The 15,813-nt window shown below is 38.2% G+C and overlaps 1 protein-coding gene across 1 annotated transcript in view; it reads right to left on the bottom strand.

Annotated features, from left to right (window-relative positions):
• The window catches only part of NFATC3 (nuclear factor of activated T cells 3), a 133,848-nt gene that overhangs the window by 22,779 nt on the left and 95,256 nt on the right, over positions 1-15,813 (bottom strand). Inside the window, 2 exon segments of the mRNA XM_022583405.2 lie at positions 6,779-7,780; positions 14,851-14,977. Of these exon segments, the coding sequence (XP_022439113.2) occupies positions 6,779-7,780; positions 14,851-14,977 (1,129 nt within the window).

The following is a 15,813-nucleotide window of genomic DNA, read 5'->3' as shown; positions in this document are numbered from 1 at the left end:
TACTATGCTTATTGTGTTTACAGAAGTTAGATTATATAAAGTAATCAACGATAGTTATTTCAGAAGCCACTAAACACGCGCAAGACAATCTAAATTTCAGACAGACCTGGATTCAAATGCCAGTCCCAGTGTCTGTGGTCATATAACACTGTGCTTAAACTCTCTCAGCCACATCTCTGAAAATAAGGTTAATAACTCACTTTTTACAGATTGTTGGGAAGAACTAATGAGCTACTAGCAAAGTGCCTACCAGTGTTCAAAAAAAAAGTTTTATTATCAAGAAACAGTAACCATAATTCATTATTATTATTTTTAGATTGTAAAACATTTATCACAGATACATCCAGGTTTCAAAGATGTTAACATGTTTGAAATAAAAAGTGCCCAATAGAATCAATGAAATACATATTATAAATAGTGTTGGGGCAACCAGTGAAGTATTTAAAAACTAAATTTAGATCCCACCCTCAATACCTTACAACTCAGTGTCTTATACTCCAATAAAGTCTAGGTTAAATAAAAAATTTAAATATTAACAGTAAGATCATTCAAGTCCTAGAGGAAAATATAAGTGGGAACTTTGTATAACATTGGGGTGAGATAAGCCTTTCTAAACAAGATTCCCAAAGCACAGATCAAAAAGAAATGCTGTGGAGCAACTAAGCCCGTGCGCCACAACTACTGCGCCTGCGCTCTAGAGCCCGTGAGCCACAACTACTGAGCCCATGTGCCACAACTACTGAAGCCCGTGTGCCTACAGCCCATGCTCCACAACAAGAGAAGCCACCACAATGAGAAGCCCGCGCACCGCAACAAAGAGTAGCTCCCGCTCACTGCAACTAGAGAAAAGCCCTCGGGCAGCAATGAAGACCCAATGCAGCCAAAAATAAAAACAAACAAACAAACAGAAATCAAAAAGAAAAGATATATTAGGTTGGACCACCTAAATATTTTACATTTCTATAGATCAAAACACTATTTTAAAAACTGGTAAACAAATGAACTGGCAAAATATATATGCAATACATGTGAGACAGAAAATTAATTCATCAATTATTTTTAAATACACTTTTTGAAGTGAATTTATTTTGAAGACTTCTGATATGCTGTGATATGCTGGCTATTTACTGGTAACCTCTCTTGGATTTTTCCCAGTTTTTGTATAAATTTTAGTGTCAAGTTGATTCAAGGAAAAAATTTTGTTCATATACAATATAACTAATTTGTGCCATGTAAGATAACACAGACACACCTGATATGAGAAATAAAAGGTCTTCTCAAATGCTTGCTCTTGCTTCACTGGGTCTAAAAATTAAATTTTCTTATTATATGTCCAAGAGTGGTTGTGTCTAAGGTCCTGAATCCCCATCATGATCCGTTCTGCATAAGCCATGATCCAAAGCCTACATGGGTATTATTTGTGGGACTTTTTGCCTCTGGAATTATCCATCATAAATATGTTTGAGGCTGGATGGTACATGTATGCCTCCCAGAAGAGTATTCATGAGTTACCCAGAGTCCTAGTTGAAAGAGAAAGTTCAGTATTATCTACCTCCCTTCACTACTGAGCCCCTAAGTGATTCAACACCTCATTTGGGACCCAGTCTCATTATTGGCTATGCATGGCTTTCTTTTGTTTTATTTATTTAAATACAATAAACACCATTAAACGAGTATCCAACAGGTGGGCCAGCACACTGACAATAATATTTACCCTTCTGCTCCTCCATACCAGTCTCCTGATTTTCCCATCCAAGTTAATCACCTGAATCTTGTATTTATCATTTCCTTGCAACTGGAAAGCAGGTTCATCTGCTTGTCACCTATATAGAACTGCAGCAGCAGAGGTCACGTCTAGAGTCCCTGTTTACAGTCAAATTAGCAATTGCCCTACATTCAGGATCAGCATGTTACTGCACAGAGCCTGCAAGTGGCAGTGTCAGTTTTCACCACAGCAGCAGGTCAGGCTATATTTAACATGTACCCTCTTCTCTGCTGAAGAGCTGTAGCTACGGTTCTGTTAGTCCGTGAAAGAAGGAGGACAAGAGGGAATTGAGGGACTCTAATGGAAAGTTCTTACTGGATTCAGCTCAATCACAAATTAAATGGGCCTGTATTTGAAAGTCTAAGACAGTCTAGTTTAACAATACTATAATCTTAATTAAAATGCTCAAAACACAGCTGTGACAATTTCTATATTTTTGTACTGTTTTAATGTATATCACTTGGTCCAAATCTGGGACATACACACCATAATGCACAGAAGTGTTTAGGAAAAATTACAGCTCCAGGCACACAAACTTTAACATCTGAGTAAAAACTCACTGATAATTTTACAGAGTAGCACATGCTTTCCAAGCAGGGGCAATGGTACACTTAGGTAGCAAAGAAAAATGAAAGTAACAAAAGAATTTTGAACAATACTCTAATTGGTTGAGTAAGTATATATTACAGCCTTCCAAGGGGACTGCTTGAAAGAGAACATCAATTGGTAAAGGTCAGTATTCTGCTGCTGCTACTACCCCAAGGAATAATCCCCCTGAGGAGGGAGCCGCATTACTCTGAAAATGAGATATGCTTCTGGGACTCTTCTGAGTTTGGAAGATTGACATGAGGGGTCAAAATCACCTCAATGAAACTGAACAAGGATTCAGTTTCTGAACAAACTAAACTGCAAAGTTTAGTCCTGGGTTCCAAAAACATATGTAAAAATCCACAGTGGAGGGGTGGGGGGTGGGGATACAGAACGGATGTGATTTAGTTATGACTAATGACTAGCACTTATGACTCACTAAATTAACAGCAAGATGGAGCTAAGAAAATCCCCTGACCTAACACCAAACTGATAAATAAAGTCTTCTGAACAAGGAAGGTGACGGTCCCAATCCACTTTGAGCTGGCTAGAGTGTTCCCTTCTGGATACGCCCTGCGAAAAGGAACTAAACACCAGGGTTCAAACAGAAGGGAACTATCATGTTAGTGAGGCTGAGGGAAGGATGAAATTGCTGGAGTGTTTTTAAGACTTGGGAAAGAGATCAAGATTTCACAGATGTGAAGGATTATTACAGAACAATGATTAGATTTGTTCTGCATTATTCCAGAGGCATCAGAGCCCACATAAAACAAGGGCAGCTGGAACTTAAAAGGCCCTGAGATGTTCCAAAGAATCTGGAGATGAAGAGACCAACAGGAATATAATATCACTAGGGATACCAGAGTATGAATTCCAGTGTGAAAGACGAGGATGGAGCAGAGAGCCTTTAAAACTTCATCTATACTGAGAATCTAGAATTTTAAGATTGCCCTGGCCCCTCTCACAAACCAAGCTCTGCTGAGAAAACAGCACTTTCTTTCATCTATTCTGCTTGCTCTACATCCACGGTCTCAAACCACAGACTGATGAAAAACATGATTGCAGATACTGAAAAAGCTCTTAGAGTACTGAATTAGGAACCAGGAGACTTGGGTTTTAGTCTTTACTCTGCTATTAAATCAGTGTTACCCTGGATGAATACCTTAAGCTCTGTAAAACTCAGATTCTTTATCTATAAAATGGGGGAGCTGTATTACAGTATTTTTAGTTCTACAATTCTTGAATTTCTGAGCTGAGGTGCACTAATATCTTCTCTATTAAATGTCACTGAATTTATAATAAAAAATTAAGGTGTTAATGTCTGTATTTCTAAAAGTAACAGTCAAGTAATACCTGAATGATTCTTGACAGACTCCATCTTAATTAAAAATTTCAAAAATAAAAAGGATATGTTATTTGTCTTAATCTTTGATTTTAAAAAAGGGTAAATAAATATAAAACAAATAGGATTAATGAAAGTTATTAGGATTAGATGATAAGTATATTTAACTAGTATAACACAAATTTAAAGAAATTACTTGTGTCCTCTAATGCGGAGTGGAAATTACTTTGTACTTAATGCTTAGCACAATATAGAAAAGTTAAAATAAAACCTGAGCTCAAGCTAACTGCAAAGTTCACTTTAAGTACTTCTAATCCTTTTTGGCGTGTTTTATGGCTTACTTTTAAAGCTTACCAGAAAGGGGCCATTCAAGTACTACAGAGTTCCAAGTAGGAGTTCAAGGCCTATGAAATATGTTATTATTGTCTTTTTAATGAATTTATATTAAAACTCTGCAGAACTGTAGGATTTTCTAAGCCTCTAGTTTACCTTCAAAGGCAAATCCAAAAAAAAAGGCAAATCAAAATAACAAAATCAACGAGTCAGCTGGCAAACATCAAAAATTCACTTGATATTTGATAGCATCAAAATGTAAATTGCAAAAATTATACATCCAATAATCTGAGGTGCCCAGTAGTGTATTTTAGTTCTCCCACCCCCTCTTTAATTACCGCTAGCACCACTGAGCTTCTTTTTTTTTTTTTAAGCTTTTTTGTGGCTGCACCGCACAGCATGCAGGATCCTAGTTCCCTGACCAGGGATTAAATCCACGCCCCCTGCATTGGAAGCGCAGAGTCTTAACCACTGGACCACCAGGGAAGTGCCACCACTGAGCTTCTATCAAGTCTCCTGATAGGTGGCAATAAGGGAATTCATTAGCCAGTCCTTGTCCTCTGTGGGGAACTTTGCTTAATTGTGAATGGAACAAAAATGAAATTGCTTTTATATTTGCCCTCATAGACCTCATTTTTCCAGATTCTCTGTTTCTGCAACATATCTTCACATATTCAAAAGAATCTTGACATATTCAAAAGATGAAATAAATATAAAACCTTTCTAAAAGTTCCAATTTGCTGTCCCCCCCAAAATCACTCAATCTGTGGTAAATTAGAAAGAGCAGGTTCCAGCTTTGGTCTCTTTTTAGAAAAACAGTCTTCATTTGGAAAGAAAGCTGGAATACCCAGCAGCTATGAGACCTACTTAATAAATCTTGTGTTTTCAGTGGCATCACTGAAGTGGTAGGTTATCACATTCCAGGTCTCACCCTTTGTTTCAGGGATTAAAATTCTAAACACAAACCTTGAATGCAATACAAGTGTGACAGATCAGATGCTGTTGTGAACATATATTCATGCAGTGAAATTCTGCACATGCATTCCTAGAGAACGTTCCACTATTCTCTAGGAATTAAAAAAGCTTGGGGGATCCCCTTTAGTGCTGCGTTCTAACCACCACAGCCTGCTGTTGCTGGGGGACAGCTGTAGTACTGCAAGAAAAAGACTAGACTGAAAAGACCTGCCTCCAGTCTCAGCTCTGCTACTTACCAGTTATGTGATCTTCAGAAAGCCTGATTCTCTAAATATAGCTATCTAGAGAATCAGTAAGAGTTAAATTAGATAACAATGCTATGCAAATTGTGGGTTTTGCTTGTTTACAGCTATACCTTCTGTTTATACACAAATGACCTGGCATATCCCCTTGTGGCTTTGAAAGCCGTCCTCTACTATGCCATCTGCCCTCCAGCCACAGAAAATCATGCTTTCCCAGACATAGCTCTATGTTTCTGCTTCTGTTGTCTGGTTTTCCCTTTGATTCTCATTTACTGATACTACACTTGTTCTTAGCCAAAAGGATAAGAAGTGATTGATCCTTATTTACTGAAAAATATATTCATCATCCAAGACTGGCTTAAAAGTCATCTCCTCAAGGAAGCCTCTCTGAATCCTTCTTATAGAATCTTTCACATCTCTTTGCTGATCTCCCAATGTGCTTCTTTTATATCTTGGTTGTAAGTGACTAAGACCTACTGCATCATTGTATCCTCATATACTCATCTGACAGTAAAGCCCTGGTGCCAGGTCGGGGCTAGGGTGGGGGCTCCCACATTTTATCATTTTATATACCTTCCTTTTCCCTTATGTTTGGAATTTAAAACCAGCTTTGCAACTAAGTAGTAAATAGCCTCTCCAGCTGTATAAAGGAGATGGCTGACCTAGAGTTACTTTTCTACAGATTAATACAGAATCAGAGAGAGAATTAAAATTCTGTGTCCATGTTTCAAATTTTTCATATTGTACAACACTTACACAGGTAGCTTTCACTGAATTCTTATTTCGACAAAATTTCACTACCATATAAATGAAAAAGCCAAGAATAAACTCTAAAATTATTACCTGAAAATCCTACCTTGGGGGAATTTTCAATTATTAAAATAATTAATTTCCAGAGTTTGCTGTCCAATTTATGATTTCATAAAAACAGAGGTCTACATACCAACTTGCTACATTTACATAAATAGCTTCTTTTTATCATGGTGCCAACAGCTGTACCACCAGCAGCAAACCAGTCTGGTCTTGTACCATCACCACTATCTGACTCAGCAAGCTGGCAGGGCCACAGAGAAGCAGGTTCTTTACTTGCGTGACTCTCCTCAAGGACAAGAACTCTATCCTCATACCTTTCTAGTATTCCTAGCATTTAACTCTGTGCCTTGCAAAGAGGTGGCATTCTGTTTAATGAATTAACACTTCTGAATTCCATTCTCTAGACACTGTGACCTCACTGTATGTTCTGAAAGGAAAAATGCTCAATAAAAGCTCACATCTTCAGTTCCATCACAAATAGGTGGTAGGTTATTACTCAAGGCCTCACCCTTCCCAACAGATATAAGTGGTAAAATAGACTTTAAGGCATATATGTTCATGTCTATCTTCCGAGTCATATATCAACATATTTCTAGTAAAAACAACTTATTAAAAAGCCCAACCATATGCCAATAAACAATCCATGGTAACTTTCTCATGACTCTTGAGGGAAGGAAGTTCCTGGATCTTCACTGCTTCAAAGCATAAAGATGAACTTACCATCATCTAAAGTGATGTCCTGAAGACCAATTGTAGAAAAGTTAGGTTCCTGCTCTTCAGGTTCAGGTTTAATGTTCACAGTTGCCTCATCAGGTGGAAATGAAGCTGGATCGCACAAACTGTGACATAATAAGGATGAAGGTGCAGAAAGACCTCCCTGGCCTGTACTTTGTGCTTGAGTTGAGTGCTGTCCAGAATGCATTCTGGTGGCTAGAGACTGTGATGAGGCAGTTCCTGAGCTAGGAGACTGGTAAGGCATAGGCTGTAGCTGAGGAGATGGTGGCCCAGAAAGCGGTGAACTGGCCAAGGGATGAGAGGTTGCTTGGGAAGCTGTTGTAGCAGTCCCTGAATGTGAAGGACCATACGTAATGGGTTGTAACTGAGGGGAAGGCTGACCTGTAACCTGATCGGCCACTGGAGAAGAAAGAGATCTTTGTCCTGTGTTTGAACAACAGTATCCCATTGACTGCAGATGAGGCAAGGTCTGCACAGAATGAGGTGTGTGGGCTAAGAGATGTCCTGTTGAGCCTGAATTTGAAGAATGAAAAGGTATGGATGATGGTGGCTGACAGCCAAGATTTATTAAATTAGGAAGAGCTGCATCCTGCTGAAACAAAACTGGATCAAATTCTTGACTAGAGGCAGCATTAACAGGAAGACAAGTTGGTCCATTGAATACGACATTAGTTTGCATAGGCTGATAGGAAGACCCTACAGGAGGTGTTGGTGTGACTTGAAAAGGCTGGTGCACAACTGAAGAAGGTATCATATGCTGTTCTTTACCAGCACTCTCATCCCTACACTGCAACTGTGGCAGATGGGTTGAGGTTACCATGGATGCATATGTTAGCTGGATGGGACAAACCAAGCTTCTCTGTGCAGACAGTACACTGTCATGTAGGTGTCCTGTATCTGAAGAAGGCCTCTGGGTCTGGACAGGATGAGGCAATGATGGAACTGAAGACAAATCAATCTCTTCTCTGCGTTCTTGCTTCATCAAAACTGAAAAGAAAGTGATTAATGCAAATGTTATTACATAATACATAAAATAATTATGAAAGGCCTTCATTCTAGGCTACACAACTGTAGTGCACACACAAGCCAGGGGTTGAAAACTCAAATGCCTTCAGGGAAGACAGATAATATAAAATATGTGAAACCAGTAAATAGAAGACAACACGGAGTGGTTCTTGCTTCAAAAGTATTCAAGTTAAAAAAAAAAGAAAAAAACCAATACTGCATAGACCTCTATGAAGTGATATTGGAAAGATCTCTAAGACACGTTAAGTGAAAAAAAAGTCAATTGCAGAACATGTGTATATGTCACAATTCGCGAAAAATATTGTGTATGTATATATACACACGCATATACACATGTACACATGTTTTTGCTTATATATGTGTGGATATCTCTGGAAAGATGCACAAGAAATTGATAACTGTTGTGTTTATTGCTGGGAAGGGAAACTAGGTGAATAGGGGATAGAAGCATGAGGAAGATTTACTTTTTACTGTCTAAGTTTTGGGGCCTTTTGAATGTTTTCCACCATGTATATATATTACTTATTTAAAAATAAATAATTTTTTTAAAACCCCAAGATCATTATGAGGTAGGGATTATTATTATCCCTGCCTTATAGATGAATGAGTAAACTGAAGAGGAGATTAAAGACACTAAGATCTCACAGCAGCTAAGTGGTATCATAAGGACTTGAACACAGGTTTTTCTGCCTCCAAAGTCCATGCTTTTATTCACTGCAGTATACTGTATTACCAACGGAAATTCTACTTCACCATTCCACCAAGCAAGCAGAGGTTACAAATACCAATCATCATCCTTTATGACATTAGAAAAGTAGCAGATCCATGAATTAGTTTGAGTCTACTTGATGAAAGGACTGCTTAAAGTAGGAATCAATGCATTTTGCTTATTTTATTTAACATGCATATCAAAACAGAAAAGAGCCGTTAATTTACTGTGTGTCAAAACAACTGATGTCATTGTTTCTCTTGGCAAGCACTTCAGTCCATTTTTCTAAAAATTATCTACTTTAGCCTCCTGTTGAAGTGCTATAATACAGTTAAAAATAATTTTCCTAAATTCACATCTCATTGTTCCTTCCAAGTTTGTACTAAAAATTAACATAATTAAAATTTTCATGATCTTCACAAAAGATAAGAAACTCCATTTTATGTCAAAGGAAAGTAATGAGACCCAAAGCAAGGTCAAATCTCATCTGTCCATTTATTAAACCTTTGCCAAGTACAAGTCTCTTCACATAAGCATGGTCTCAATCTGAGAAAATGAAGGTAAGAATTAAGATAGCCCTGATAGTATATTTTACTGTAGAAGAGGTAATTAATGGAGCAGTTGTTTGGGGTGCATTTGAGTTCTGCACTTTGCTCTGGCTTCCTAGAAGAACAGGATAGGTTCATTATTCATCTGCTTTAGCCTCTAAATCTGGCAACTGGTGAGCCCACCTCTAACAATGAGACAACAACCCTAAGGACTGAGAGAAAGGTATATCACCAATCTAGTTGCTTCTGCCACAATGCTCATGTTCTTGACCCAGACCTCCATCCAGTTTCTGATTCTTGCTCAGGTATTTCAAGTATGGTTCACCGTGTCTACTGGCTCCTGACCTCTCTAATGTCTTTTTTTTTTCGTTTCTTTTTTTTTCCCCCTAATGTCTTGATGCACTTACTTTTCTTCTGACTTTGGCAGAACTAGAACTTTGTCCTTGGACTACTGGATTTTTTTGTCTTCTACTTCAGCTCCTACTCTGGTCTCAGGAAAACTACAGTGAATCCTATATCCAGAGTCATATTTCTACATAAGGAAGGAGAATATCCAAGAAAGCCTACTCTCATCCCTTAATCCTGAATGGAACAGGTGGGGCCCTTGGTTACGTAAGTGGTTGGTTATCATGCACTAAAAAGGAGACAGAGGGACTGAAAACTACAGCATAACATCCATCTTTTTTGCATGATCCAATCCTATGTTCCTATGTTCCTGACTGACATGTGGGTAGCCAGATTGAGAATTCTGCTATGCTAAATCGAGTGCATTTCCACTCTGCCAAATCAAGTATCACTTTTTTTGTCTATAAGAGGTCCAGACTCCAACCTGACCAAACCATAAGAAGTCCTCACTGCTGGTCTATGGTAATTTATTCTTGTTTGGAGGGAAATACAGTTAAACAGATCTTATAATACCTACAATGAGATGAGTTTTAGAAACAGAATAACTCTACCTTTTGTATTATACATGCTAATTCTCAAACTTAGAATGTTGATGAACAGAGGCATCCAGAAAAAAAAAAAAAAATCAACTGGTCTAGTGGTTTTCAAACCATGAGAAGCCTCACACTCTTCTTGAAGTGGTGGATGTAGAAGAACAGGATGTAAAGAGAAAGAGCTCTGGATTTCCTTTTCCAGTGCAAAGAGAGCACCCAAGCTGGCTTTCATCCTTTTTCATATACTGGCTTTTTGCATAAGATTTTATTTGAAGAATAAACAACCTAAGCAATTTGAAAACCACTGCTTTAGTATTATATCCTCATTTTATAGAGGTTAATCAGTAGGTACAGTCTGTGGCAGAGCTGAGATCTGATCTCCTGACTGTAAGGCATGCTTTTTCTCCCAATCAAAACAACCACAATACAAAAGTCAGTCAACTATTTGGAACACAGAATATACCCTTCCACAGGCAAAATATTATACATAAGAGTTTGGCGCCAATGCTGCTCTGAAAAATCCCCATGATGCCAAAAACCAGAGTTCAGATGGTACCCCCAAGTACAAATAACTTCTGCTGGGCTTCAGAGGGAGACACATTTCCTCTAGGGTGGGGGTAGAGTCTCCCACATTGGAAGTTCTGAAGCTAGAAGCTGGGCAGAAGTTCAGACAGCACCACTAAGGAAGGGCTGTGTGCTCTATTACCATCTGCGGTAAGGGTAATTTGTGAATCATACACATATGCTGCTAACTGTCTTCATTCTACAAAGTAAATGGATTGTGGGACAAATAATACTAAACACAATCCCTAATTTAAAAAAAAATTTTTTTAATCAGCCACTTGCAGCTAATGATTATTCCTCCATTGGATATTGATATTGGTCAGATCCCTATTGCTAGGGGGTTGCCAAAAAGGAAACAAATTAACAAATCCTTTAATAAAAAACATGCAACTTACGAATATCTAAAACTTTTATAAAATTTAAAAAGGAATTATTGCCCCAACATAAACAAATGGCTAAAATCTCTAATATAAAGAATTCATAAAATTAAAAAGACAAACACAATAATTCTAAAATAACAAAGGGTCATACAGTAGAATACTAAAAAGCTATCAAAATTCTGTTAAACTCTATCTGCTGATAAGGAAAAATAAAAATGTTCAGGTTACAAAATTAGTATATATAATATAGCATGGTCCCATTTCTATTTTTCTTTTTCTTTTTTTTTTTTTTTTTTTTGTGGTACACGGGCCTCTCACTGTTGTGGCCTCTCCCGTTGCGGAGCACAGGCTCCAGATGCGCAGGCTCAGTGGCCATGGCTCACAGGCCCAGCCACTCCACGGCATGTGGGATCCTCCCGTACCGGGGCACGAACCCGTGTCCCCTGCGTCGGCAGGCGGACTCTCAACCACTGCGCCACCAGGGAAACCCCCATTTCTATTTTTAAAAGGATGTATCTATATATGGATCAAAAGGATCTAAAAGGAGATAATGACAGTGGAAGAGAATATGGGTGTTTTAAAAAATTTTTTTCAACTTGTCTTTTAAAAAAATTCACAGTTATGTATTTGCCTTTGTAAAAACTTTATTCAAAATTTCACTGCAGAAAAAAAGTGAAAAAAGCCAAATGTTACAGACAAAAGGCAGTAATCAACCAGAATAAGGACTGTCCAAACACTCCTGTGTGTCCACTCTTCCTTCGTTAGTGTCTGCCACCTGATTTGTATTCTGTCAACCACAAAGCCAGTTATGACAGCTCCAGTCCAATCCAATATCTCCCTGCACTCTGGAGCCCCACTGATTTCCATTCTTACATGTAATGCCCTCTAGGACTCTGCCTTTATATTGTCCTCTCAATTCAAGAGCTGATAATGTAAAGGCATTATATTTGCTCCTTTCTGTTTGCCTATTACCACCACTATGACGGTAGTAATCAACACCTCTAACATGCTGACCCTATTGTTTTTTTTACCCCAATTCTAGAAGCTCTCTCCCTTCTTATTCAAGTTAGATTCTATAGTTCCTCATCTCAAAAGAATTTTCTAACATTCTTGGACCCTGTTGTCTTTAGTAACTCTCACCCTGGAAGAGCTCTACTATCCATATTTTACCACCTGCCCTGAAGAATCTGAGTGCTGCTTAAGAAAGTTACATAGCAGAGCTAATTAGTATCCATAAATTAACCAATATCAACATCAAAGGTGTCCTTTGATCATGCCTAGAATCCTATTACATGTCTGTGGTAACTTACTTTTCCGCCTTTACAACAACTTTTTCAAACTTCTCCACACTGTTAAACTGCCAAATCGCCGACATTCCCCTCTCTCTGCTCACAATAGGAGACTTCACGTCATTCTTTACAGAAACAAAATTGAAGCTACCATATGGAAACTCCCTAAACTCTCCATTACTAAATCTGTAAACCTTCCTTATGTATATCCATCTTGTTCATCTCCTTTACCTTCCCTCTTGTTCCTTCTCCCATTTAAGGTCCACTCCAATTTGCATATTTTAAATCCTATCCTCTCCCAACCTTCCCAGAAACCTGATATTCTTTATCATCACTGATGCTCTCTCCTCTGTATACTCAAAATACTCTAGCTGTCTGAATCACCTTTTTAACCTTCTTGGGCCTCTCCCATATAAATCTCACCCTCCACAGTTAGTAAGTTGAGAAAAGACTAAACTGGTCAATGACATCTTTTAAAGTGACATTAGAAATATGGGAAAAATTATTTTTGAATTACAAATCTGATCACGTCACCTCCCTATTAAAACTCACTTCTTACAACTCTTTTAATACTCTATGATCCAACCAACCATAAGGCCTTTGCATATGCTACTGCCTTTATGTGGAATGTTCTCCCACACTTTATCTAACAATAATTAACAGTATAGACTGTACAGCCACACTGCCTGGATTAAAATCTCACCTCTGCCTTTATTAGCTGTGTGATCTCAGTTCACTCACTTGCCAGATGGGAAGGGCAACACTACCTACCTTATAGGGTTATGGGAGGATAAATGAGTTATTATGTATAAACTGCTGAGAATAGCACCCAGCACGCACTAAATGCTTTATATGTTTACTAAATAAATGAATAAACAGATGTAGTCTAGGATACATTATGAGCCCAGACTCTGGAACCAGACTGCCTATGTATGATGTTTGGCTCTAGGAGACCTTGGGCACATTACTTAGCCACTCAGTCTCCTCATTTGTGAAATAAGACAATAACCTATCCCATAGGTTTGTTTTGTTTGTTTGTTTGTTTGCGGTACGCGGGCCTCTCACTGTTGTGGCCTCTCCTGTTGCGGAGCACAAGCTCCGGACGCGCAGGCTCAGCGGCCATGGCTCACGGGCCCAGCTGCTCTGCGGCATGTGGGATCTTCCCGCACCAGGGCATGAACCCGCGTCCCCTGCATCGGCAGGCGGACTCTCAACCACTGCGCCACCACGGAAGCCCCCCATAGGTTTATTAAGAGGATTAAACGAATACAGAAAGGTCTTAGAACAGTACTAAAACATAGTAAATGTTACATAATTATAAACTATTACTATTACTTTCTAGTTCTCAACTCCTCATAGAAGTCTTTTCACAACCAGTTAGCCTAGACAAGGGTCCCTCTGTTATTTTCACCCACAGCACTGTTTCCCTTTCCTTAACATTCCTTACCTCTGTTTCTAATTACAAATTTGTAAGTAATTTATTTATTTAGAGGTTTATTAGCTTCTATTTGTTCCACTAGATTATAAGCTCCATGAGAGAAGCTAAGAGAGGTTTTACCCAACTAGTGTGCACCCTTAAACACTTATTGAATTAATGAGTAAATGAAATGGCTAATCAAAATCTTTTGTTTTCAAAGGTTTGTATTCTATTTGAAAATTATCTGAAATATTTTATTACCAAGTAATATATTAACAAGATCAAGTAATAATAATTTTCAGATTCTGGAATATAAGTGGCCTTCAGAGGCTCTAAATGAAATACAGCCAGGCTTTAAATAATATGATGACAAATGAATGACTAATAACCAATACCCTCTCAAATTCATGTGTTTGTTCTTTTCATTTACTATAAACCATTTAAAAGTTTTTACAACAAGTTTTGAAGAATAAGGTTCACTATGATTTTTTTATCATTATATGTTCTGGTGACAAATGCAGCACCTAACACAGAGAAGACCTCTATAAATGTCTGTTCTCTAAGTATGTAAACATCAGCGTGAATTACTGCATATAATATTCATGTGTCACAATCCAGATCTGGAAAATTACAGCACTTGAACTGCTGCAGAAAAAGGTGTGAAAGCCTCCTTTGTTATGGTGTCTCTATAAAATCAGGAATTCTGCCATCAATGTTATATTCCCCCAAAGCCAATATATGCTACAGTTGCTGCTTGCCAAATGAAAATTTAATGAGAGATTTTCCATTTTGATTGGGAATGGTTGAGATGAAGACACTATGAAACAGGCACACTGCCTTTCTGCAGTGCTAAGGGCACTGGAAGGGCACAAGGAAAGTTCACACATATTCACAAACACCTACTATTCCAACAGTGCTGGTGATTTTTGATAACTCCTGAAAAACAGACTTCAAATCTATTGATACAATCTTTTAATTTCCTTATAATAAGTGACTACAAAATAACAATTGCTATCAGATCTAATATTTAAAGTCAATACAAACTTTACAGATTAAGCATGCGTTGGGATTTTTATTGATTATAAGGACCCTACCTTTAAACACTCTAATACAGGATTCATTGAAAAACTTTTTATTCATTATGAAAGAAAGCTCTATAGTAAACCATCACAACAACTCCTCGTACCTGGTGTGTAAGTAAAACGTTGAGACTGGCTTTTTTTCCTCTTGCCATTGCAAAGATAAAAGTGCACCTGCACTGCAGCTGTAACTGCTGGGTTATGATATGGAGGAACTTCAAGGACAATGTGAGCCTAGGGAGCATGGAAAGCAAGATTGTGTTACACTCAGAACTAAAAATGAAATGCACCTGCTAAACTCAACATGTCTCATGAATCTTAACTATTCAGGCTCATTATGCGAGTAAACTGGTATATAAGTCATCTGGAGATTTACTCTATGGATACTTCAGTCTTAACAGAGAAAAGCTCTTTCAAGTAAACCATTAAGGGAGAAATTGCTTTTCACTCACCCACTTGGGTTTCTAGTTGTAGCAGAAATCAAAAGTCTTACATACTATACAGCCAGATATTTTGCTGTAATAAATATTACGTATTACTATACATCTTAAGTGGAAGTCTGTTCTAATTTTTAATCAAGTTTAATAGTTCCCAAGTTGTGTTACAGTTTAGATTTCTTATCTTAAATTTTTTTTTTTTTTGGGGGGGGCTCACTGTGCAGCTTGCAGGATATCTCAGTTCCCCGACCAGGGACTGAGCCTGGTCCATGGCAGGGAAAGCACCGAATCCTAACCACTAGACCACCAGGGAACTCCCTTATCTTTAACTTTATATTCAAAATGTTCTAAACTGGCAATACACAAAATCTGCATCTATATTAAGAATAATTTTACATATGCAGGGTGAAAACTTTTAGCCCCACATCAACTGCAATCCTTTTTAATCTTGCGGCCGCGCCGCACAGCATGTGGGGATCTCAGTTCCCCGACCAGCGACTGAACCCACTCCCCCTGCATTGGCAGCGTAGAGTCTTAACCACTGGACCACCAGGGAAGTCCTCAACTGCAATCCTTAATCTAACTTCTCTAGGTCTTTGGAGAGCACTGTAGGAAGTGGTACTGTCTATCCCA

This window comes from Delphinapterus leucas, chromosome 20 (genome assembly GCF_059928025.1).
Source record: "Delphinapterus leucas isolate spDelLeu-1000000601 "Yukka" chromosome 20, BTC_Dleu_Yukka2, whole genome shotgun sequence".
In the NCBI taxonomy this organism is placed as follows: Eukaryota; Metazoa; Chordata; class Mammalia; order Artiodactyla; family Monodontidae; genus Delphinapterus; species Delphinapterus leucas.
This window is presented reverse-complemented; position numbering and strand designations above follow the sequence as displayed.